Source organism: Aedes aegypti, chromosome 1, assembly GCF_002204515.2.
Source record: "Aedes aegypti strain LVP_AGWG chromosome 1, AaegL5.0 Primary Assembly, whole genome shotgun sequence".
Classification (NCBI taxonomy): Eukaryota; Metazoa; Arthropoda; class Insecta; order Diptera; family Culicidae; genus Aedes; species Aedes aegypti.
The window spans coordinates 223,919,944-223,946,455 of record NC_035107.1 but is presented as its reverse complement, the minus strand read 5'-3'; the positions used below and the strand labels follow the sequence as shown (position 1 = coordinate 223,946,455).

The following is a 26,512-nucleotide window of genomic DNA, read 5'->3' as shown; positions in this document are numbered from 1 at the left end:
ATCTCGCTTTGCGATCTTCACTTTTCCACTGCTCACTCATTTCTTCTTCCGCAGGGATGTCGTCCTCAACAACATGCCACAAATCTTCGCGGGCTAGCAGCATCTCAACCCGCACCTTCCAAGAGTGCCAGTTGGCACCGTTCAACTTGGGAATGGCGAATTTAGCGTCGCCCATATTCACAAATCACTGTTCTTTTCAATCGGTCAACGACCGGCACTATTGTCCACTATTGTTCTTCGCAGTTCACCTCACTGACGCCACGGGTCAGCGAAACACGCCATTCGATTTTTCCCGATCGAATCTTCCCGAGATCGAATCCGTTCCAACCTGGGCCCATAACCTGACGGCAGGCAAAGTCCGGAGGCCAGTGGAAAAAACACAACGTGTGCGGAATTTCGGAAGCGATCTATTCCCGGGGGAAATTGTTTGAACTCGCGGAATACGATTAACAGAAACTTTATTAAAAGTGGTTAAAAATATACGTGGTACTTCGGACGCGTACGTTTATAGACTAAAATATGTTGCGAACTGTCAGTGAGTGTTAATATAAAAAGTGTTTGTGTGCGTACGGCAGATACAGATAGGTAGATCTAGGTGTGTAACAGCGCAAGGTTCGGTAAGAAGAGGTACGCATTGCACCGTCCAACATGTATCAATGGTAAGTACTTAGATAAATAGCTCCTGACCTTCATGTCAAAAAATATTATGAAAATATTTATAGCAAAACGGCCGTGGCTTTTACTAGTGCGACTATAGGGGACTGTCCACTAAGGGAACACCGACCCAAGAGCCACTTTAGATGAACACAATTTCCACCCAAATGCGTACAAAAGTTGCACTATATTTCTTTTAAATTGGATAATTTGGGAATTTTCGTATAAGCCGGTGGCGCAATTGAGTTGGAGCGACGAGAGAAGTTCTGGTTGATTCTCTAATAAGCGGTTTCTTCACCACCGCTTAGACCTTTATCCTGGTTTAATCGTATGGGTAAACGTGGTTTACGGCTTAAGCGAAGGTGAAGAAATCGGCCCTAAGACGCATGTTCTTCTATATTTTCTTGTTTGGTTTGGGTTTGGACTAAACTTGGAGCTATGCTGTCAGTTTGCGACATACATGACGAACTCTAGTATACAGGAACAGATACAAACCAATTTTATCAATGAAAATCGGAAACTACGAATAGTGTTCTAAATTACGTTACAAGTCAAATGAGACCTTCAGCTCGTTAATTTTTGACCTTCGTGAGAATTTTGTTCAGAGCCGGTCCGATGTAAGTCACAATTGTCGCATCTAAGCCCAATACTCACCCTCTCTAACGCCTGATGATACTAAATGCGCGGCTACAACGCCCAAATTGAGATTGACTTCAAAAACAGCTCATACGACCATCAAGGGCAGATTGTAACTATCGTTAGCTCATGTGTTATCCTTCATTTTCTTTTTCTTCTTCTTCTTGGCATTACGTGCTGGGACATAGCCTGCTTCTCAGCTTAGTGTTCTTTTGAGCACTTCCACAGTTATTAACTGAGAGCTTTCTTTGCCAAAGCTACCATTTTCGCATTCGTATACCTATCGTGTGGCAGGTACGACGATACTCTATGCCCAGGGATGTCAAGGAAATTTCCATTACGAAAAAATCCTGGACCGACTGGGAATCGAACCCAGGCTCCTTCAGTATGGCTTTGTAGCCGCGGACTCTAACCACTCGGCTAAGGAAGGCCCCATGTGTTATCCCTGAGGTCTTATTTGAGAGTGGCTTTGTAGGACGAAACTTATTATCTGCTGCCCCTCTCCGCTTCACTTCACTCTTTTTTGTGTTGCAATCAATCGAATCAGAAAAAGCGTCCCATGTTCGACGTTGCGACGGCGCGTTTAGATAGATGCATCTTTCGGAAACAAATGACAGAACAAACTTAAAAATGAAATATTACCTTCTGTATTGTGTAAACTATTTCCAAATTTAACGCTAGTTACCGGCGTATCCGAAACGAACTCAGTCTCAGCTATAACGACAAACAATTGATCGATCGATTCAAGAAAATGCGTAAAACAATATAAACGAGAAACATCTGTTTTGAATAAGGCATACTGCTACAGGCTGTTAAATGCTGACGACTCATCGCTTCCGGCTCCGACTGCCCATCATCGAGTTCAGCGTAGTTGGCGTCAGATCCAACGGGTTGGCCTCCTCCTGGAGTTTGATGCGTTCGAGCGCTTTCTTCCGATCGTCGTACTTGTACAGGTCCATCCAAATGTGCAGTCCCCACTCCATGATCAGCGTCGAAGCGAAGAACTCCGTATACTATAAAATTACAGTCAAAAAAATCTCCTGTTAGTCTCAGGTTTCATTTTTTGAGGGAGACGATTTTTCAACGTAATTTTACCATTCCACGCTGATCCTCCGGGTTCAGCTCCTTCTCAAGGCACTTTATCATGGCATAGGTCTGCTCATCGGTCAGCACGCTCGTCACATCGGTGAAGTTGCACAGGTCCGAATCGTGCAGTTCGCCTTTCGTTTTGTCCTTGTACTGATCGTAGATTCGCACCAGGTAGTCCCGATGGTTTTGGAATGTTGCAGTGATTTCACTGTTCGACATCTTATGGCAGTTCCTGGAAAATTTGAATAAGGTTGAATTTAGATGTCTTATTATTTTATTAAATATCATTTCAAACATCACATTCATTGCTCATATTATGCGTGGTGCGAAGCCATTCTCGCTGAATTGTACAGAGTGCACAGACATTACCCATGGCCTCAGACCCTTATCTCCTCGAAAGCACACATTCTGTGGATTATATTCTCGGGGGACGTGTAGCTGACGTGTAGCGAGCATGCAATCTCTCCCAACAATGGAACAGGGGCAATCGAACACGACATGTTTCGCTGTTTCCTCCACACCAGCACAATTGGGGCACGCAGGAGATTCTGAGTGCCTGAACCTATGCAGGTACTGCCTACACTCTTAATTTGGAATGCCAAATCTCGGTTATTTTTAACCGAGATCAGCATAGCCGAGCAGAATATCAGTAAATCGTGCTTCGTTACTAAGCAACTGGACAATTTGTTAGCAGAGCCAGAGTCCTTCTGCCTTTAGTGGAGTTATCCCATCCCTAGGCTTACCAGATGGTATCCCTTGGGAGGACATGTCCTCCTTTTTGAGCATGTGTCCTCCCGTCCTCCCTTAGACTGAAAATGTCCTCCTTTTTCAAAGTGAGCAAATATAATATTTGATAGCCATTCTCATCTTTTCCTTCTGTATTTGTTCAATTTTTTTAATATTTCTGTCTTGAATAAACTTTGTTGAAGATGCAATTTGAAAAAAGTAAGAGGTTGTTTCCGAGATACGACCGCTAAGTTGACGTTGGATAACGTTAGCTTCTTCTATTTCCTGATTTAGGACCGTCACGAACTTATGAAAGATTTCTAGGTACTGACAAAAAATCAGTGGGGGTTGTGTACAAGACACGACCGCATGACGTTAACTACGCCATTTAATTTGCTGCATTTGTATTATAGTCAAATGTCATAATTGCAACCTTCTTTTAGTTATAATCTAGAATGTAATGGTTTGTGAATTTAGAAGAGATATATGTTTAAAATAAAATTTTGCGTTAGGTAATATTTGAATCATTCCTTAACAATAGAAAATATATTGCATCCCAACGGCACAGCAGCAGCGTCCTCGGAAACAGCTTCAAATAGCCGTATTGTCAATTATTCGTAATAAATCAATTATTGTATGATGCTATGAGATGAATTAAGAGATTATAGCAAGTATGTGGTAAACACATTAGGGAATATTATACAAATAACTCTTTAAAACACATGTGTTGGCTCTGAAAAGTGCCGATTGAGTTGTTGAATTTGCGTAACACGGACACATTTTGACGGCGCACTGGTTTCAATCTGCCTCGCCCGATGAGATTTGCGGTGCGGATGACGATGTGCGCTTCAACAAGCGGCTTTGGTCGATTTTCTTCAGCCATCTCGAACAAATTAGGGAATATTACACAATCAACTCTTTAAAACACATTTGTTGGCTCTGAAAAGGGCCGATTGAATTGTTGAATTTGCGTAACACGGACACATTTTGACGGCGCACTGGTTTCAATCCTCCTCGCCCGATGAGATTTGCGATGCGCATGACGATGTGCGCTTCAACAAGCGGCTTTGGTCGATTTTCTTCAGCCATCTCGTACAACAGCTTGCCTCTGGTAGCGAGGAGCTGAGCAGGTTTGGAGGAGCTCTTACCAGCTCGAAAGCGAAAACAGAATGAAACCAGATTCAACGAAGGAGGGATGCTTTATACCCTTAGAATAGCAGATAATGCTCCTCCTTTCATATTCTTCGTTTTCTTATCTGGGAAATAGGCTATATGAAACTGATGTCTGGGTAGGGGATGTACAGATTAGCATTATGCTGTTATTGCAACCCGACGGCACTGCAGCAGCATCCTCGGAAACAGCTTCAAATTGCCGTATTGTCAATTATTCGTAATAAATCAATTATTGTATGATGCTATGAGATGAATTAAGAGATTATAGCAAGTATGTGGTAAACACATTAGGGAATATTACACAAATAACTCTTTAAAACACATTTGTTGGCTCTGAAAAGTGCCGATTGAGTTGTTGAATTTACGTAACACGGACACATTTTGACGGCGCACTGGTTTCAATCTGCATCGCCCGATGAGATTTGCGGTGCGGATGACGATGTGCGCTTCAACAAGCGGCTTTGGTCGATTTTCTTCAGCCATCTCGTACAAATTAGGGAATATTACACGGACGGTGAGGGCTGTGCCGCTCGATCTAATGAACCAGAATGACCGCGCTAGCCTCCCGCATGGCAATGACAGCGGAGCACTGGCTGGTAGCTACGATTTCTGGCCGAAAACGATTATGCTGGCTGGTGCACTCAAATGAGCGGCTTCAGTTGCTGCGGCTCCGAAATGCGTGGTTCTTCGGTTCTAATGCGTGTTGTATTCGCGTCCTATTGAAAACTGAACTGAGGACGCGAATGACTCTCGAAATTTGCTCGCCGACCGTGTTCACAGTCAGGCGGCAAAAAGAAGAATGAGGGAAGAAGCAGGGTGCGGTGCGCTTTTATAGTGGGAAGCGGAACCGAAAAATGTGTTTGAACGTGATTGGTTAGATAAGAACGTGATTGGTTAGATAAGAACGTTTTACGATATTTCAATAGTTTGTTGCTAATAATCAATAGTGTCCTCCATTTGGATCGACGCGTAGATAAATTTCCAATCGATTCATGGATAAATATTGAAAATCTATCGATAAATGACTGAGTTATTAGCGGTCAAAACCTGACCATTTTTCGTTACATGCTCAATTTTTCGTTTTTCTGAATTGTACCCCCATATGTTGCCGTAAGACGTTATCCAACGTCAAAAAAAATGGGTCAAACAATAGTTTTCAAGTTTTTAAACTCTTCTATTACACTACTTTTGCATTGTTTTCGGAGTATTGTTGATATGCTTATACTTTATAACTTCGAACTCAAGCACACCTAATATGGTTACTCTTAATGTATCCTTATCCAGAATGTTAAAACCCCGAGAGTACTCTTATCCTGAATTTCTGTAAAAAAAATATGGCTAGTGAATTATTTGGGGTTAAAGTCAATTCCGGAATCAGTTGGGTGCGATAATAACTGATTTTATACGGGTTGCTAGTATTTGAGATATTGCAGAAGAATCAATGGCATCTGCGTCAGCTTATTAAACAGAAGGCCATGATTTCAATCCAATGATCATATTTTACAGAAAAAAACGTTTAAGAAACCTGTTGCATGGACGTAGCCAGAGCATTTCTCAATTTTGTAAAAAAAAATCAATGTCCTCCTTTTTCAAAGCCAATCACACTAAATGTCCTCCTTTCTTAAATTTTCATCTGGTAAGCCTACCCATCCCTGCTGCCAACTTCTGAGCGTTGCCTCTTTACACGCGTTACGGAATCTTCTGATACCTCTTTGGCTGAAACATTGAACTTCTTCCTTGATTATGAGCCCGACTATGATGCACACGACCACTTTAGATACCGTTCGGTATGCACTTGCTACTCAAGCACATGATCCTGTACGTGCTTTCCAACCGCTTCAAGTTTCTGCTCGTACTAAACGCTTTTGACCAGATTGGTCCTCCATACCTTAGTATGGATAGCGCCACGCTTGCCAGGAGCTTGCGTTTGCTGGCAATTACAGCAGAGCTGTTGGACACCATACTCGATAGCGCCGCTATAGCCGTAGATGCCCTTTTACTGGCATATTCAATGTGGCTAGCGTAGCTGAGCTTGTCATCGATTATTACCCCAAGATGCTTAAGGGATCGCTTGGAATCAATGGTGCAATCACCTACCGAGATAAGCGCCCGTTGCTTGGACTCTACTTCCTCCATCGATTCGCCATAGATCACTTGGTTGATATCGTCGGCGAAGCCAACAATCTTAAGGTGAAACAGTTTTGAATCAACTTCTGAGATTGCACTAAAACTTCAAAGGCACAAATCTAGCGAATGAAGCATCCAACAACAGTTCACTTTTTATTTTGGCTTTGTGCACTAGCAGAAAGCTTAAAATAAGAAGACCAGAAACGTTTGCTAATTATTTCTCCAGTTTAGTGCCTTTGAAAACGTGAGTAGGGGTACAAGTCGGCCATTGTGCCGGCCATCTTTAGATTCCGAGATGTTTCACCTTAACACCCGCCGGAAGGGGCAGCCTCAGTACGTCATCGTACATCGCATTCCATAACAGCGGGCCCAGGATTGAACCTTGAGGTACTCCCGCGGTAATTCGAACGCTTTTCTGCCCCTCCTCTGTGCCATACAGTAGAATCCTACCATCAAAATAGCTTTCTAGAAGCTTACACAACTGCACCGGTACCTTGAGGCGGTGAAGCGTGTATGCTATTGCTTCCCAGCTTGCGCTGTTGAACGCATTGTTCACATCCAGAGTGACAACCGCGCAGTAACGGATGCCGCTCCTTTTATGCTCGATTGCCACCTCAGCTATGTTGTCAAAAGGGGATCCGACACGTTAATGCTTCCAGTGGACGATTTGCCATTTCTGGGCAAACATTTCAAAAGGGCACATCGACATTGGTAAACATTGGCTTTGAAGGACGCTGTTGAACCCAATTCAACTCGATCACACTATCAGGAACAGCTAACACCAATCTTTCTGATAGTGGTGTTAGTTTGCGTGGGCGGGCTTAAAAGGGCTCACCAGCAACGTTTTTGAAAAAAGGCTCAGAACCTTTTTGGCCCTTTTCGAATGTTTGTCCAGATTTGAAGGAAGCACAACATTAGACAACGGACTAGCGTGCAACGCCCAAAGACACAGTCGAAACACAATCTTGATTAAAAGTTTTCCGGACTGAAACGGGATGCGGCTAAATGTTTGGTAACACTAACCGCACGGCCTGGAAGCCCAAAAATACACAGATACAATTGTGCAATTGAAATACAAACTGACTGGTAAGCGAGCGTGCCCGGGGTCAGAAGTCTTGTTGTAAAAAAAACAAGAAGGCGTCCGATCTGAAAGGTGGTTCGTCACTCCGTCTTCTCCAGGCGGCCGATCTGCTGTTGCCGTTTCCGTCTATAACGATCCACGTTCTGTTGGATCGGATCCCTTGCTGCAGCATGGCCGGCTGCGCTGCAAACTTCACCTCCAGAATTTGACTGCATCCCTTGTCGAAGCAATCGTTCCGTCGACTTCGACGTTGCTACCAGCTGCATCGTTGATGAAAGCTGCTTTCACTGTACTCCAGCAGTTATCAAAAGGGGCATTATCCAGCTCACCCTCTTCCGGTAATGCAGCCTCGAGGTGCTGCGCGTATGCAGCTGCGACATCCGGTTGCTTGAGCCGCTCTAGGTCCTACCGGGGCGACCATCGGTTCCATACGTTGTTAACGACGCAGATTTTGGGCGCAATTTAACCGTCATCAGATAGTGGTCAGAATTGATGTTAGCGCCACGATTGATTCTGATGTCGATAATGTTCGAGAAGTGCCGTCCATCCATCAGAACATGGCCGAATTGTGTCTTCTCTGTTCCAGGTGTATCGGTACGGAAGGCTGTGCTGGAAGTAGGTGCTACGAATGACCACCCAAGTAACCACTAAGCCGTATAAAACGGCACCAAGTTGTTTATATAATCGACTTAAAAGCTTGGCTATCAGGGCTTATTGGAACTATATCGCAATTGAGGGCTGCTATAGAGCCACTTTTGGCGAATTATTCGGCTGATAATCGGCCTACTCGTTCCGAGTCTCTGAAGTGAGAAGTATCAAAATTGTATAGCACATGGATCAAAGAAAAAGGAAAAAATGTTTATTTATTTCCCGTCCTTTTCTATCTTTTTATGTTCCTAATCGAAGTTGATTTTTTTTTTGTTACGTGATCCAGGTTCGAACTTATGTTTCCGAGGCTCCTATTACATGATTTCCCTAGATTTTCCAGCTGTTCCACCTATGCATTGATGGTTTAGTTCGCCCAGGATAGTATTTAAAGCATACAAGATTACCCAGGTATCCAGTTAGCCCCAGTAATGAGGCTAGCAAACTCATGGAAGAGATCCCTTAACAAACTAATCGAAGAAGGATTTCAATGAGATGATCTCGTGGAATAACCCCAAAAACGCTTTCATGATTAATTCTGTATTTTCTCTCGCTGTTCTTGCTATGGTTCGGAATCAGAAAGTTCTTTATTAGGAATGTTGCAAATCGGAAGCATTTAAATCCTCAGTATTTCTACTAGTCATGAATTTCTGGACTTCTTCCGCTGCGGAATTGTTTACTTTCTGCAATCATTCTGCTGTTCAGAATACATTTAAACCAAATTTGATCATCGAATCTAAATCTGTCAAGTCACCAAGCCGTTTATAAGCATTCACAGCCCATGTGTACTGCGAACAGGCACAGGGTTTACAAGCCCTGTAACATAGCGTTATATACCCGTATACGGCTTGTGGATCACAATGCCTAAAAGAATTTAAAAATGTTATATGCTGCCAGTTGGCACTGAAATGCCGTTGAGCAGCACATTTATCGCTTATAACAGTGCTTATTGGTTACCTGGGCGTCATTCTTATCGCCAAGCATGGGGCTAGAAGGGTAGTAAAAGAGAGCAGGCTTTGCTTTCTCTTGTACTCGTTCGAGATTGCGATAGGAATGACGTCACTACCAAATGTCATTTTTCGGAATATAACACCTTGTTTCTTTTTATCGTGAATAAAATTATTCATTCGTTGTTTGACCGTTGAGTAGTTAACAAGTTGTTCTAATTCGATCTACGACATCTGAACCTACCAAGAAGAATGTGCAATGAATTTTCATTAATAATATCAAGAAGGATTAGTTATAATTATGTTCGTGATTCTGTAAAAATTACTTTCTGAATTACATTTGAATCGAGTTTACAATACATAGCATAGCATAGCATAGCATAGACTGACTGTACATGTCAATGGTTGCTACTCCGTGATTGATCGGAACTGGTAAGAATTGCACTACGATCCAAATGAATAAGGGATGGGAGTTTCCGCTTACTCTCGAAGTGCAATTTTAGCAGATCTAATATTATTGATCAATAACGGCGCCGGCCAAGTCCTTACAGTCAGTTGAGATGGGGAAGGAATGTTAGGGTGTAATGATTGTTGCTTCTAGAGACCGAGAATACCTCTGCATCTCCACAATCACCACGGGAAGGGTGTTTATTAGTGAGAGATCTGGGAGTCACCTCTGGTCGATGATGCGATCCATGGACAAGGGAGAAATATACGACTTATATTTAAAGCTAGTTTTGTATTTTTGTCTCGAGAAGTTTTTGGTAGAAGTTTTAAAAAATACGTCAACATTCACAATGTCGAACAATTCAAAAGATAATTTTTAATAATGTCAAAAAGAGAAAAATATTTGAAATTGTATAAGAAAAGAGCATAATGCCGACACTTATAGTGACGAACCATACAAAGTTTGTTTTAATATTACTTAAAAGTTACGCTTTCAAGAAAAAATGTGTTATCACAAGCATGAAACGAACTCACCAGTTGGTAATCCATCCGCGACTGAACACAAAACTGACACTGACAGCAAAACTTCTTGGCGTCCCGAAAACAAACCGTCTTGCTTGTGCCTTCTCCAATACCTACCCAGCAAGACGCTCCAAAACAGAAAAAAAAATTCTCCGGCAACGAAAACACGCGCGAAACCGTGAGCAAAATCTATCGGACGACGCAAAACCGAACTGTCCTGCTTGGGCTTCACAAAGCACTACCCAGCAAGACGCTCCGAAACAGAGCTGCCAGATGATTTGATAGAAAATCTGTATCCACCAGGTTAGAAAATCTTTGTCCCATACAAAAAAAAATCGGACGACACATAAACCGAACTGTCCTGCTTGGGCTTCACGAAGCACTCCATTTGAATCGAGTTCACAATACAGTACAATAACGAAAATGTAGCCTTAGGGCCAGGATGTTACAACTTACAAGTATCGACCCATGAAACAAACTCAAAGTACTGTTAAAAATCTAAAAAGGATTCTATCAGAATAAAAAAATCAGTACGTGAGCATCTTGCCAAGCGATCCGTGAAAGTTTTGCTTAGAATTCCGACCGGGTTGTTTCCATCAGTCCTATCAAAATCATGTAGGTACTGGAATAATGATGCTGTCTCCAATTTCATAAGAATCCTCCTCAGAATTCTTTGGGAAACCAATCGAGGGCTATGCGAGAACCTTTCCAGGATTCTGTGCGAATTATGTTCCAGGTTTGGTGATAACCCAGGGTGGCCACCAAATGTTCATTTTGAAATTCCCGCTTTTTTCCCGGTTTTCCCGGTATAATTTTCAGAATTTTCCCGGTTTTTAATTGAGGAGCCTGAACGTGACCCTTCGATCAGGTTTTCAATTGAATACACCAAAAATTTTATTTCAAACTTTTCAACGGTATGTTTCCGTCCAATAAGAAAAAAATAATATTCGTAGAAGAATGCCTTGTATTTTTTGGCTCTCGTACAATTGGTATGGAATGACTAATTGTTGAAAAAACTTAAAAAAAGTTAATGTCAAATTTGCTTTTTTTTTCCCCAAAAATATTTTTCCACTCAAACACGTCGGAGACCCTAAAAAAAACAAAAGTGAAAGAATAATTCAAATCAGTCGTCCCGTTCTCAAACCAACTCGTGACATAAAAACAGCATTTCATTACATGTCTAGATATGCCCTTTTTGTTCCCTATTACCCTATTTAAAGTATTTCAATTTTCAATCTTACTTTTTTTCTTCATACAAACTAAAATTTTGTTCGCGAGCTCGGCATTTTTAAATGCTGAGTCAGAGGCGTCGCGTCCACATGTGCAACATGTGCACTGCACAGGTGACAATTCGTTCATCCTAACCACCTACAATATGTACTGCTTTTGAAGTTCAATTTAATATTTCTTTTAACATAATTTAGCCCATTAAAATTATCCTTATTGCTGATAGCTTGCAACGCAATTTTTACCTATCAATTGTTAAATTTTTGCAATGCAAAAGCTGTTTCGTGCGAAGCGCGAATCAGACCATATTTTCCCTACGCGCTCAGCGTGATGCATGCTGCGCAACACTTTGTTCCACGCTAAAATTTGCTGCTGTGACGATGAAAACCAACGCGTGCACTCTCCTCGAGAAACGTGTTGCCTTGCATCGTACACGCAATCCTGTGTATGTGGTTGAAAGATTTTTGAACTACAAATGCCAGTGTGTAAGTAGCCAAAGCGTCAACTTTGGCCGGTGCACAGTTTCGCTACATCAACCAATTCGATCAGCGTGAGCGTGCGGATGGGGAGACAGGAGAGAAATCAGTCCACGAGAGAGATCCATTTTCTTGCTCTCTTTTGGTCTTCGCGCTTTCAGCATCACCAAGCTTGTGGCACAGAGAAACAGACGTAACACTTAGAACAAATCGCGATCAAAATCATAGTCGCGAAAACATGTACGCCCAATGCTAAAAACACTGTAGGTGGCCGATGGACCAACAGGTGGCGGTAGTGTGTAAATGTCAAACACGAACAAAAACGACGCGAGCGCTGCGGGTGGTCGATTGACCACCTACCATATATTCGAATCGAACGTTAAAAAGTTGGTCGATGGACAGCAGTGAGAGTGTGACGTCTGTTTGTCTGTGCTTGTGGTGTGAAGTGAAGGCGTGATGTTTCAGGCGGCTGACAGTAGGGAGTTTTTTTTAAGTTGGCACTCGGTAATAACGCTGTTGTTTTTTGTTATTTACTTATTAAAAATCTCGCTTTTAACATAAAGCATTAGCGCGATGGTATACTTAGGGGCTGTCCATTAATTACGTAAGACAATTTTAGCGGTTTTTCAACAACACCACCCCCCCCCCCTCCCCCCATGGTAAGATTTTTTGTATGAAAATCAAAAATAATTTGTATGGCGCGTAAATCTTCAAACCCCCCTCCCCCCATAAACCCTTACGTAATTAATGGACCACCCCTTACGATGGTCAATCAGAAGACAACCAGAAAATTATCTCAGGTGCGGTCGCGCCCTCCTTCATCGCCAGCATCTTCACGCTTGTGGTGTGTTTTAAAATCGAGCATTTTTCATGATGCGTGCACTAAGTACCCGATGAAACCGATCGTGTACTTATTTTATGCAAAAGTATCGTAAAACGAGGTGAACAGAAAAAGTAGGGCAAATAGAAACAAAGCGACCTACAGTTAGAAATGCCACTAGTATGTAATGATAATCTTTAATAAACCCACTGAAATATTTTTGTTTCTTTAGTTCAATAGCATATACCGTAATGCATCAATACCCGAACGCTTAAGGCAACACAAATGTTCGAACTCTAATATGAGTGTGTTGTTTTAGGACATTCTTAATGTAATATTGTTTAATAAATTGTTTTAAGCCAGATCTTCACGAAAGTGATGAACTTTTTGGTAAAAAACATGATTTTAATATGAAAATCATTTAAATATTAGAGCATGTCTTGTCTATAAATTTGGACACCTGATGGAAACGATGTCTTTAAATCCGGACACTTTGGAATCGATATCCGGACATCGATATTATAGTATGTAATATTCGTTCAATTCAAATAAAATCTTATCAACACACAATGACATATCAATGTTTAGTAAATTTGATGTCCACGTTTGCCCTACAATTTGAAAAAGAATGGCACGTTTGTAATATAAGTGGTTTTATTACCTGAAACGAAGTACATGTTGCTTGAACTGCACTAGAGTTGACTCAAAAAATTATCATGAACGTTGTGCACAATTTATTTCACATTAAATTTAATTCTGATAACTCACTATGCTTCCCCTAGTTATTTTTCAAGTTTTCTCTTACTTGAATTCCTGAAAACTCACTTACACTAGTTGTACGTTGGTCTTCTAGACGATGTCCGGATCTTAAAACAATGGATCGTCTTTTAAAACACCGATAAATATATATTTCCAATTTATTTATAACAGTGGAGTCCCCAAACATCCAAATTATCTCTTCTAAAACACTTATGGTTGGAACTTTTTATAAAAACATAGTTCACAAACTTTTTCTGTACTCAAACGATATTCGTGCGTTCATCGATCGTAAAATTTGAGTTGGAGTTGGACCGCGACGAGATGACGTCCTACGCGAACAAATTATTTGTTTTTATTTTTATTAATTGTTTGACGATGGTTACTAGATCAGAAATAAATGTTAAATGATTAATATTGTTAAAGGTAAAGGGAAAGAATAAAACCCAAACATATTATCACCTAATTATAACTTTAATTTATCAATAGCACCAGAGTGTCCGGATATTGGTACGGTCCGGATTTTGATTCACCACGGTTTCTATAGAATCTTTTCAAATTCAAAATTATTCATACCGTGATGAATCAATATCCGGACGGTACTGATATCCGGACATTTTGATTATATTATGTAATTAAAGTCAAATTTAAGTGATTATATGTTTGGTTTTAATACTCTCCCTTTATTATTGACAATGCTGGTCATTTCACATTCATTTTCAATCTAGTAACCATTGTCAAATAATTAATAAAAATAAAAACAATTTTTTTGTTCATGTTGGACGTCATTTCGTCGCGGACCAACCCTAACTCAAGTTCAACAATCGATGAACACGCGAAGAATGTTTGGTTGAATTAAAAGTTTGTGAACTACATTTCTACTGAAAATTTTTACCATAAGTGTTTAAGAAGATATATTTTGAAAGTTCTGTGATTCCCCTCTACTGAAATATGTTGGAAATATATTTTAATTGGTGTAATAAAGTGACTGTCCGGGAAAACGAGCCAGTGTTATATGATCCGGACATCATTTAAAAGACTCAAGTTTGATTAGTGTAAGTGAGTTTCGAGGAATAAAATCAAGAGAAAACATGAGAGATAACTATGAAAAAATAGTGAGTTGTAATTATTCAAGATAATATTATATAAATTAAGTATATCTTCCTCAATAAAAGTACCAGCCGCATCGACTGCAGCTCAAGCCACATGAACTCAGCTCAGGTAATCAAACCACTTATATCACAAACATGGTATTCTTTTCGATATTGTACGGCAAACGTTGACATCAAGTTTATTAAAGATTGATGTTCTATTGTGTGTTGGTTTGATTTTAAATAAAATTAAACGAGAATAGCATGCTTTAAAACAGTTGTCCGGATTTCGATCCAAAAGTGTCCGGATTTGAAAACAACACTAGCATCAGGTGTCCGGATTTAAAGACAAGACATGCTAGAGTATTTGAATGATTTTCGAGTAAAAAACATGTTTTTTACCAAAATGTTCATCACTCTCGTGAAAATCTGGATTGAAACTATGTTCAAAACACTATGACATTAAGAATTTTCCAAAACAACACATTCATATTAGATTTTGAACATTTGTGTCGACTTAAGCGTCCGGGTATTGATGCACCACGGTAACATGAGAACAAAATAATAAAATCTCAACAAATGATAGTATTTTTCTAGATAGTTCATACTCGCATAATAGTCTCATTTATATAGGAAATCTTATAAAATATGGGACTGTTATGCGAGTATGGGCAGTTAACACAATTTGATTTTTTTAATGCACTTAAAATGAAAAAAGTACTGATATTTAATAAACATTTTTCTATTGGCCCTATGTTACGGTATGTGGGCTATGATCACAGCCTTGCATTATAATATTAATTAAAATTCAATGCTGACCCGCATAATTAGAACTATTTTCATATTCAAATTTATAATTTGCCCATAATGATGACAAATCCTGAAAATTGAAAAACTGTTGGTTGAATTGATAAATCAAACTAAACAACCCAATAAGCATCTGAAAACTTAAATGTTTTGAATCAACTGAAAGACTAGAAGAAAATTATATTTGAACAAGAAGGTTTGTAACCACTGGTTACACATTTTCATAAATTTAAAAAAAAAATTGAATAATAATGGCAAATATATAGTGACACTAATTTAGAAGTGCACAGGTTGATAATTAGGCCACGCGACGCCTCTGTGCTGAGTCAACTCGGCTTCTGCCCATTTTGCTGAAAACCCAGCTAAAAAATAATTTTAACCGAGATTCGGCAGCTCCTGAAACTGAAATCTCGGTCAATTCTACATTTTACCCGTATTCGGCAATATTGTAAGCCGAACACCAACGTTAACAACGTTTTCACCGAACTCAGTTGGCTCGAATGCTGATATATCGATTTCCATCTAAGTTTACCGAGATTCTCAGTATTTTGTTTTACCATCTGCCATCTTGTTTTCATTTACATTCGGAAAAGAGCATCGGTTTTGTGCAAACGTAGAAAAGTAGTGAAAATATCGTGGAAACAAAGCCACACTAAACTAAAGTAACTAAAGAAAATAATGAATCCAATATGTTACTTTATGCAAGAAGTTTTAATATCTGATTCAAAACTTTGAGCCAAATAAGATAAAGAAAAAAAATAAGCCCTGATAGTAAGAGATAAAAAAATCAATGGATAAAAGAAACTTTGACCCCAGCGTTAGAGTTTGGATAATGAAAATGCTGAAAAGTAGAGAAGTGTCTTCCGAATTGGGGGAATCATCGATAACGATAAGGACTACTAAGGGTTGTCCTCAAGGAGGTGTATTGTCGCCTTTATTATGGTCCCTTGTTGTTGATGACATTCTCAATAAACTAGTAGAAAGAGGCTTCGAAGTTATAGGATTTGCTGATGATATAGCCATAATAGTACGTGGAAAGTTTGATAATATCATCACAGATAGAATGCAATCTGCACTAAACTGCACTATTGAGTGGTGCCAAAACGAAGGGCTAAATATAAACCCATCAAAAACAGTTTTAGTTCCATTTACTCGTAAAAGGAAAATTACACTCAAAAGCTTGATAATTAATGGATCAATTTTACAATATTCATCCAGTGTAAAGTATCTAGGGGTCATTCTAGATGATAAACTAAACTGGAGCTTACACTTAGAGCAGGTCATAAGTAAAGCCACGAATGCTCTCTGGGTGAGTAAGAAAACATTTGGTAAAAAATGGGGACTCAAACCTAAAATGATTCATTGGATTTACACGGTTATTGTAAGACCCAGAATTGTTTATGCCTCATTTGTTTGGTGGCCTAAAACAAATCAAATTACATCCCAACAAAAGTTAGCGAAATTTCAACGTTTGGTCTGTATGGCTATAACAGGAGCAATGCACAGTACACCATCAAAAGCCTTAGAGGCAGTTCTTTATAAGCTTCCATTACATCAATACGTGCAAATGGAAGCTGAAAGGAGTGCGCTAAGGCTGCGAAGAACTACCATTTTTCTAGAAGGCAATCTTTCTGGGCATCTTAGTATACTGAAAGATTTTCGTATTGATAAAACAGTACAGATGATCGAAGACTGGATGGAAAAAATCCTGAACCTAGATAAACCATATGAAGTGATTAATACGAATCGCCAAATATGGGAATCAGGAGGGCCTATTATTTCACCAGGATCGATTATTTTTTACACAGATGGTTCCAAAATGAATGATAGCGCCGGAGCTGGTATTATAGGCCCGGGGATTCATGTTTCAATACCTATGGGAAGATGGACAACCGTCTTCTTTGCAGAAGTATACGCCATCTTAGAATGTGCATATATATGTTTGAAAAGAAACTACAGACATGCAAGGATTTGCATATTTTCAGATAGTCAGGCGGCTCTGAATGCATTAAAATGTTTCACATGCCAATCAAAATTGGTTTGGGAATGTATAACAATTCTTAAGCAATTGGCTATGAAAAACCAGGTCCATCTGTACTGGGTGCCAGGCCATTGTGGGATTGAAGGAAACGAGAAAGCCGATTTACTTGCCAGACAAGGCGCAAGTTCTCAGTATGTAGGACCAGAACCTTTCTGTGGAATATCTAAATGTGTAACACAATTGGAATTAAAACAATGGAAGGACAATATGATTCAGTTTAATTGGAAAGCTATAAAAAATGTAAGGCAATCCAAACTCTTCATAACTCCAAACAAACAAATAACGGAAAAAAATCTTGAATTTAAATAAAAAATCACTAAGAATATTTATTGGGCTGCTTACGGGACACTGTCCGGCAAGATATCATTTGAAAAAGATAAGTCGAAGTCAAATTGATGTCTGTCGGTTTTGTGGCTGTGAAAAAGAGACCTCTCAACATCAGCACTGGCTGAGGGAAAGTTGTGCATTTTTAACGTGGTACTCAAATAGTGAAAAAAATGTGGAAATATCAAAGTAAAATCGACGAAAAATACATATCCGAACGTAGAAAAGAGCAAAGTCGCGAGTGCAAGTTAAATTTGAGTTGGAAAATGGATTAAAAGTTAATAATTTAGAATTTAAAAAAAGTGGAATTGCTGTGAAAAAAAAATGTTTGGCGGCAGCATGCGCGGGGGAAGCGATTAGTGTATGAATGAACGCGGTCTCAGTAGTAGTGGTAGTGAAAGGTAGGACGGGTGGATGTGGTGTGGTGAGAGAGGTGAACGTGTGGAGAATTTTCGTTTGCGAGTCTTACCCACACCAACTGATTAAAGTGATCTTTCGGAAACGGGAAAGAGAAGCGGGTATGAGCAAGATGACGGTACGATTAGAAAACTGGGCATGTACAGTGGTGTTCAATTGGAGTGTTGCAAATTTAATACGGTGCCCGTTCGATTTTGGCAACTCTACCGTTTGATCTTCATTTGGAGAAGCCCAGCAAGCGGGTACAGTTTTCGCATAGCAGAAGTGTTTTTTTTTTTGGCTTTCGGTTCGTCGGAATGGAAGTTTTTTTTTTCGGTTTTCGAGCAGTGCAGTTTGAGAAGCCCAACAAGTGGATTTGATTTTCGTATCGCTTTATCGGAGGAGTGGAAGTTTGTTTTTTTTCTCGGTTTTTGAACAGTTTCGAATAAATGATACTTTATAGCTAACGGTGAAATAGTTCGACGACATCGTTGCGACGACCAGCTTCAAAATACAACAACGATAAAAAAAAAACCGGTGAGATCTTTCCATGATGACTTGTGTTATTTGATTATATTTCCAATGTTATATGCATTTTGGGTTGGGTGGGACCATCAGGGCACCCGATTGAAGCGAGATGGATAGGAAGAGTGAAACTGTCAACTTCATATCGCTAACATTTCGTGGAAAAAGGGCGGGCTCTTCTTCCCATCTATTGGGTCTTTCTGACAAGCAATGGCTTGATTGTACGACTGTTCGTGTGAACTTACTTTTGGAAGGAGATTCTTTTTCCTTGCGGGTTTCGCGTAAGTGTCTCTGCTTACGGGTCCGCCATTCGTTTTTGGCCCTTCAGACAGGAGTATGATTGAATACGAATAGTCATACAATCTTGAACAAATTGTTTTGTTAGAATAGGCCATTGCTACCGGCGGATACCTTGCTACAATAGATGGCAGCCTATATCATCATCATCATCAAAAGAGACCTCTCAACATCTGCTTTGTGACTGTCCAGCATTATTTGCAAGTAGGAAAAAATATTTCAACAAGGGCATTCTAAATCCTTCTGAAATTTGGTTACAGAACCCTAATCTAGTAGTAAAATTTATTTTAAAGGTCATTCCGGATTGGGATAACTCGCATCATCAGATAACGGCAGTTATCCTGAATGGTAACTCTCCGTACTGAGCACGTTGCGATAGTAAACAGAAGTATACCACAATAGATCAATTAATGGTCGCAGTGGTTCAAATCCCAACAAAAAAAAAAGAGATAAAAATAAATATTCCAAAACATTACCAATTAACTTGAGTGTAGCAAACTAGACTGTTTCAACAAGAAAATTTAAAAGTTATTTGTCCAAGATGATGCTTAATGGCAATATGATCAACCATATCAACTTTCTACAACTTATTGTTGATGATTTATAGCTTGAAGATGTTCTTTCAAAATAATTTTCCCGGTGACCATCTCAAATTCCCGGTTTTTCCCGTCATTTTCCCGATGGATTCAAATTCCCGTCTTTTTCCCGCTTTTCCCGTTTTTCCCGGTTCGGTGGTCACCCTGTAACCTTAGCGTAGAATTCTGTGGAATCATGCTAAAGCTTCCATCAAAGTGTTGTCTAAATATTCCGTAAAAATCTTGTCTAAGATTCTATCGGAACTCTTTGTAAGGCTTAATGCCCAGTATACTGCGAAAATTCCGCATGTTCGCAAACTAGACTCACGTGTGAGTAGATTGTAGAACAGTTCTAACGAATATCTTAATCTATCTATATAAATAAAAATGGAGTGATGTTTGTATGTCACGAAATAACTTGGGAACGGATCAACAGATTGATGTAAGTTTTTCATTGTTGCACTCGACAAGGAAAGCGAAGTGTTCGTGCAACAAAAAGTTTGGGAAAATCTCCGGATAATCGGGAAAACGAGAGAAGACTCAGGTGTCATTTTGTATGGGGGATTACATGACGTTTCGAAACAGCCTACTTGATGGCAAGACGAAGTTTGCCGGGACCACTAGTTTCAAATAAAAAAAGTAAAGCTGAAATATTAACATGAAATCATATAAAAAGTTTAAATAATAAGCCTTAGTATATTCGAGTTCCAAGTCGGCAGAACGGTCAACGGGCCAGATATAAGAAAAATCTTCAAACTTATCAGCAGAGAGAATTGCATGACATTACCCTGGACTCTGAAGATGAATTCAATTATGATTGCAATTGAAAGTACCTACTCACCAAACAGGAATATTCAGCAAAGTCTTATCCTCGGGAAGTATCTTATCGAGCTGATCAAAATCAGCAATCTTTTTGCGCAAGACTTCCCCTTCTTCCTTTAGCTTATCATGATCGACACGAATCGGTGCAATGGATGGCGTTTCATCCTTGGGCTTCTTCGCCGCTCGACGCTTATCGCCCTCCTTATCCTTAGAGGGCTGGGAGCTTTCGTCCTTCTTACGACTAGACAACCACCCATCAACCGTTCCTTTGACGGCGCTGCTCGAGGGAGTGTACTCTTCGTCTTTGCGACGACGTTTGGTCACCGTTTGGACTGCCGCAGGGGAAGTAGTTTTTTCATCAGGGCTCATCAGCCCACTGTAACTGACTCCGACTTTGGTTTTTCGTGGCAATTGCGTACGCTTGCAATCACCTCCAGCGAGCTCTTCGGTGCTACTCCGCATCATATCGCGAACTTTGGGCGAGTGATCTGGACTGAACATATCCTCATCGCTGCGATTCAGTGCCGGTTCCTCTTTGACGATTTTGCGTGGCGATTGAACATCGTCCTCTTCGTCGTCTGTTCCGAACAGCATCATGTCCTTCTCGCGTCGACGCCTTTTCCCGACAGTCGTACCTTCAACGGAACTAGGGTCTGAAGATTTTAAGGTCGCCCCTGTTCTGATCGGAGTGTAAAGGCTTGTGGGAACGTAAGCGGGCTTTTCCGGATTAGAATCCTGGCTGGAAGTAGGTGTGTAGGGGTCCGGTTCCAGCTTGGCAGTCTCTTCAATCTTGCGGGCCTTATAACTGGACGAATACGCCGGCGATTTGCCATTGATTGCCGTTGGAACATATTCTACCGAAGTGCTGGACGAAGAACTGGACTTCTTTATCGGAACCGGAGTATACTCCTGACTCTGCTGACTTTGCGATGGCATCTCCTTCAGTTTCTTATTCTCTTTCTGTAGCCTTTCCACGATTTTCCTCTTGTCCTGCAGCTCGTCGTACAGAGCCTTCGTTTGGTCCGAAATCTGAACCACCAGACACTCCCGGTGCAACTTTTGCTCGTCATCGTTGAACACCACGTTCAGATGCGACCGAGCATTCTCATCCCGGAACTCGTACCTCAACAGGTAGTTCGGTTTGCCGTCCAGCCGGCACTCGTACTCCTTGTCCAGTTCGCATTTGGTATCCTCCGATTTCGCCCTCTCCGCAAACTGCTTCCGGCAGATGCTGGACAGCTTCTGGTAAATCAGTTTCCACACTTCCACCGGGATGAATTTGTTTTCTGATCCGACTGTGTCCCAAGGGCGCTGGCAGTCCGGGTGGACAATCAAATCCAGCAGAACGAACTTCTTCCCCACCTGAGAGCGGAAAAAACAAAATCAACAATCAACAGCAATCAACAGGCTGTTGAAGCGAAATCCGGGCGCTTACCTTTAGCTTTTCGATAAAGTGCGACAGGATCATGGCTGGTGGTTGGCAGCAAAGTACACTTATTAACGAACAGTTTTCTTCATTAGGAACGATAAATTGCGGTGGAATTGATGACAAAACCCGTTTTAAATTATTTTGGAGGAAAGAAATCGAATGAATGCGGAATGATTGTTTTGATGGACTTTCGTTCGACTGCTTGTCAATAAGAAACGAGGGGATCACAGATGGAAGATTGCCACGGTAACAACAGGCATTGCATAAAAGTCGGACAGCCAAGAAGTCGAAAAAGTAAAATTTCATTGCCGAGGGCAGTTTTGACTACACTGTAAACTCGGCATTACTCTTTAATGTGGGAAAAATACCCATTATTTTCTGATACATGGAAACGTCAAATAAAGGGTACTTTATTTTTTTCAAATAAAGGGTATTTTATGCCCATTTATATATTCCGTCTATTTACCCTTTAATGGGTGAAAAAAATCTTGCAATGTTGCAAATTAGATTCACGGAACAGCGTTTGTTGTTCTTTTGTTAGTTAATATTATAACAGGAATAAGCATTTAAAAATGCGGATACGTCGAAGGTAGGTTACTAGGTAGGTTCTTTTCTTTTCGCGTCATCTATCTAAACAAATAACATATTTTATAGAACGACTGCTGCCCAATACATCCCGTTACATGTCCCGCTGCATAAAACTACCAGGAGCACCAGCCCCATTAGCGTGTTGACGAATGGATTGACAAGAAAATAGGATCAGAATTGTTATTGCAAATCTTTTATTAAATAAATCTTTCTTGTATTTACGAGTCTTGAAGTTGATGATTTTATATCTACGAAAATAAACATTAAAATTATTATAATTTAATATTTGAAAAAAGAGTAAATTTTACTCTGTTTCTCAAAAACTATTTTATGGATAATGGGTAAAATTCACTCGTTGATTTGACGTACAAGCCGTTTACTCTTTAAAGAGTAAAGGCCCTTTACTCTTTTTATGAGTTAAACTAGTTTCTCTCAAAGAGGGTACTTTTTTACCCTTTAAAGAGTACTTTGGTCTTACAGTGTAGTGATCCTTTATAGAGAGATAAGCGGAAGTAAAATGGAATGATTTGGCAACAGACCAGCAGTGCTGATTTTGCTCGGCGTCGAAAATAATACTGTAACACGGACATGACTTCCTCATTGCTATAAAGTGTATTTTGTTTTGTTATAGATCTTTGGGCTACATATCAAAACTAATAAACAGCTGAAAATATCAAAAACTAAAAATCGCATTGACAAAAATTCAAAAAAGTAAAACATTTCATATTTTTGCTTCATGCAAAATTACTTTTACCGAAATAATTTCAAGCGAATTACATTACTCCTCAAGAAAAGTTCAAAACAAACATAACGCATGTTCGTTTGGCTCACACTTTGACAGCTCTCGCTGCTCGATTGGCTCACACTTTGACAGAAATGTCAGCTTCCGCGAATCTCTCTTATAAAGGATTTCTAGTTTTGACTCTGCACAAAAATCATCCGATAGGATTCCGCAAAAAAACTCGATAGAATTTTGCAAGAATCCCTCCTGGATTCTGCAAGAATCCCTGCTGGATTCTGCAAGAATCCCTGCTGGATTCTGCAAGAATCCCTGCTGGATTCTGCAAGAATCCCTGCTGGATTCTGCAAGAATCCCTGCTGGATTCTGCAAGAATCCCTGCTGGATTCTGCAAGAATCCCTGCTGGATTCTGCAAGAATCCCTGCTGGATTCTGCAAGAATCCCTGCTGGATTCTGCAAGAATCCCTGCTGGATTCTGCAAGAATCCCTGCTGGATTCTGCAAGAATCCCTGCTGGATTCTGCAAGAATCCCTGCTGGATTCTGCAAGAATCCCTGCTGGATTCTGCAAGAATCCCTGCTGGATTCTGCAAGAATCCCTGCTGGATTCTGCAAGAATCCCTGCTGGATTCTGCAAGAATCCCTGCTGGATTCTGCAAGAATCCCTGCTGGATTCTGCAAGAATCCCTGCTGGATTCTGCAAGAATCCCTGCTGGATTCTGCAAGAATCCCTGCTGGATTCTGCAAGAATCCCTGCTGGATTCTGCAAGAATCCCTGGATTCTGCAATCCTGCTGGATTCTGCAAGAATCCCTGCTGGATTCTGCAAGAATCCCTGCTGGATTCTGCAAGAATCCCTGCTGGATTCTGCAAGAATCCCTGCTGGATTCTGCAAGAATCCCTGCTGGATTCTGCAAGAATCCCTGCTGGATTCTGCAAGAATCCCTGCTGGATTCTGCAAGAATCCCTGCTGGATTCTGCAAGAATCCCTGCTGGATTCTGCAAGAATCCCTGCTGGATTCTGCAAGAATCCCTGCTGGATTCTGCAAGAATCCCTGCTGGATTCTGCAAGAATCCCTGCTGGATTCTGCAAGAATCCCTGCTGGATTCTGCAAGAATCCCTGCTGGATTCTGCAAGAATCCCTGCTGGATTCTGCAAGAATCCCTGCTGGATTCTGCAAGAATCCCTGCTGGATTCTGCAAGAATCCCTGCTGGATTCTGCAAGAATCCCTGCTGGATTCTGCAAGAATCCCTGCTGGATTCTGCAAGAATCCCTGCTGGATTCTGCAAGAATCCCTGCTGGATTCTGCAAGAATCCCTGCTGGATTCTGCAAGAATCCCTGCTGGATTCTGCAAGAATCCCTGCTGGATTCTGCAAGAATCCCTGCTGGATTCTGCAAGAATCCCTGCTGGATTCTGCAAGAATCCCTGCTGGATTCTGCAAGAATCCCTGCTGGATTCTGCAAGAATCCCTGCTGGATTCTGCAAGAATCCCTGCTGGATTCTGCAAGAATCCCTGCTGGATTCTGCAAGAATCCCTCCTGGATTCTGCAAGAATCCCTCCTGGATTCTGCAAGAATCCCTCCTGGATTCTGCAAGAATCCCTCCTGGATTCTGCAAGAATCCCTCCTGGATTCTGCAAGAATCCCTCCTGGATTCTGCAAGAATCCCCTGGATTCTGCAAGAATCCCCGGATTCTGCAAGAATCCCTCCTGGATTCTGCAAGAATCCCTCCTGGATTCTGCAATCCCCTGGATTCTGCAAGAATCCCTCCTGGATTCTGCAAGAATCCCTCCTGGATTCTGCAAGAATCCCTCCTGGATTCTGCAAGAATCCCTCCTGGATCTGCAAGAATCCCTCCTGGATTCTGCAAGAATCCCTCCTGGATTCTGCAAGAATCCCTCCTGGATTCTGCAAGAATCCCTCCTGGATTCTGCAAGAATCCCTCCTGGATTCTGCAAGAATCCCTCCTGGATTCTGCAAGAATCCCTCCTGGATTCTGCAAGAATCCCTCCTGGATTCTGCAAGAATCCCTCCTGGATTCTGCAAGAATCCCTCCTGGATTCTGCAAGAATCCCTCCTGGATTCTGCAAGAATCCCTCCTGGATTCTGCAAGAATCCCTCCTGGATTCTGCAAGAATCCCTCCTGGATTCTGCAAGAATCCCTCCTGGATTCTGCAAGAATCCCTCCTGGATTCTGCAAGAATCCCTCCTGGATTCTGCAAGAATCCCTCCTGGATTCTGCAAGAATCCCTCCTGGATTCTGCAAGAATCCCTCCTGGATTCTGCAAGAATCCCTCCTGGATTCTGCAAGAATCCCTCCTGGATTCTGCAAGAATCCCTCCTGGATTCTGCAAGAATCCCTCCTGGATTCTGCAAGAATCCCTCCTGGATTCTGCAAGAATCCCTCCTGGATTCTGCAAGAATCCCTCCTGGATTCTGCAAGAATCCTCCTGGATTCTGCAAGAATCCCTGGATTCTGCAAGAATCCCTCCTGGATTCTGCAAGAATCCCTCCTGGATTCTGCAAGAATCCCTCCTGGATTCTGCAAGAATCCCTCCTGGATTCTGCAAGAATCCCTCCTGGATTCTGCAAGAATCCCTCCTGGATTCTGCAAGAATCCCTCCTGGATTCTGCAAGAATCCCTCCTGGATTCTGCAAGAATCCCTCCTGGATTCTGCAAGAATCCCTCCTGGATTCTGCAAGAATCCCTCCTGGATTCTGCAAGAATCCCTCCCTGGATTCTGCAAGAATCCCTCCTGGATTCTGCAAGAATCCCTCCTGGATTCTGCAAGATCCCTCCTGGATTCTGCAAGAATCCCTCCTGGATTCTGCAAGATCCCTCCTGGATTCTGCAAGAATCCCTCCTGGATTCTGCAAGAATCCCTCCTGGATTCTGCAAGAATCCCTCCTGGATTCTGCAAGAATCCCTCCTGGATTCTGCAAGAATCCCTCCTGGATCTGCAGAATCCCTCCTGGATTCTGCAAGAATCCCTCTGGATTCTGCAAGAATCCCTCCTGGATTCTGCAAGAATCCCTCCTGGATTCTGCAAGAATCCCTCCGATTCTGCAAGAATCCTCCTGGATCTGCAAGAATCCCTCCTGGATTCTGCAAGAATCCCTCCTGGATTCTGCAAGAATCCTCCTGGATCCCTCTGCAAGAATCCCTCCTGGATTCTGCAAGAATCCCTCGTGGATTCTGCAAGAATCCCTCCTGGATTCTGCAAGAATCCCTCCTGGATTCTGCAAGAATCCCTCCTGGATTCTGCAAGAATTCCTCCTGGATTCTGCAAGAATCCCTCCTGGATTCTGCAAGAATTTATTCAGGATTCTCATGAATCTTATCTAGACCCTGCATTAGGTAACTACTTCAGGTCAAACTTTCATTCATTCGATGTGGTCTGCTGTAAACCATAATGTAACATGTCCCCTTGGAAAACTAATAAAAATCTAATAAATAATTAAATACAGTAGGGACCCGATTTTGACAGCCCCTCTATGAATTTTAGGCTGACAAAATGGGGAACCTGACAAAATCAGGTCATATATTTTG

At 41.2% G+C, this 26,512-nt stretch overlaps 1 protein-coding gene across 1 annotated transcript; it reads right to left on the bottom strand.

Annotated features, from left to right (window-relative positions):
- Positions 1–1,914: 1,914 nt before the first annotated feature.
- On the bottom strand, positions 1,915–21,858 carry LOC5568967. Its single transcript, XM_001652585.2, has 4 exons — positions 21,640–21,858; positions 20,224–21,566; positions 2,386–2,611; positions 1,915–2,303 (listed from the first exon to the last, which is right to left on the bottom strand). Exons 1-4 carry the CDS (start codon positions 21,670–21,672, stop codon positions 2,118–2,120), a joined length of 1,788 nt encoding a protein of 595 aa, XP_001652635.2. The 5' UTR covers positions 21,673–21,858; the 3' UTR covers positions 1,915–2,117.
- Between the last annotated feature and the right edge of the window lie 4,654 nt (positions 21,859–26,512).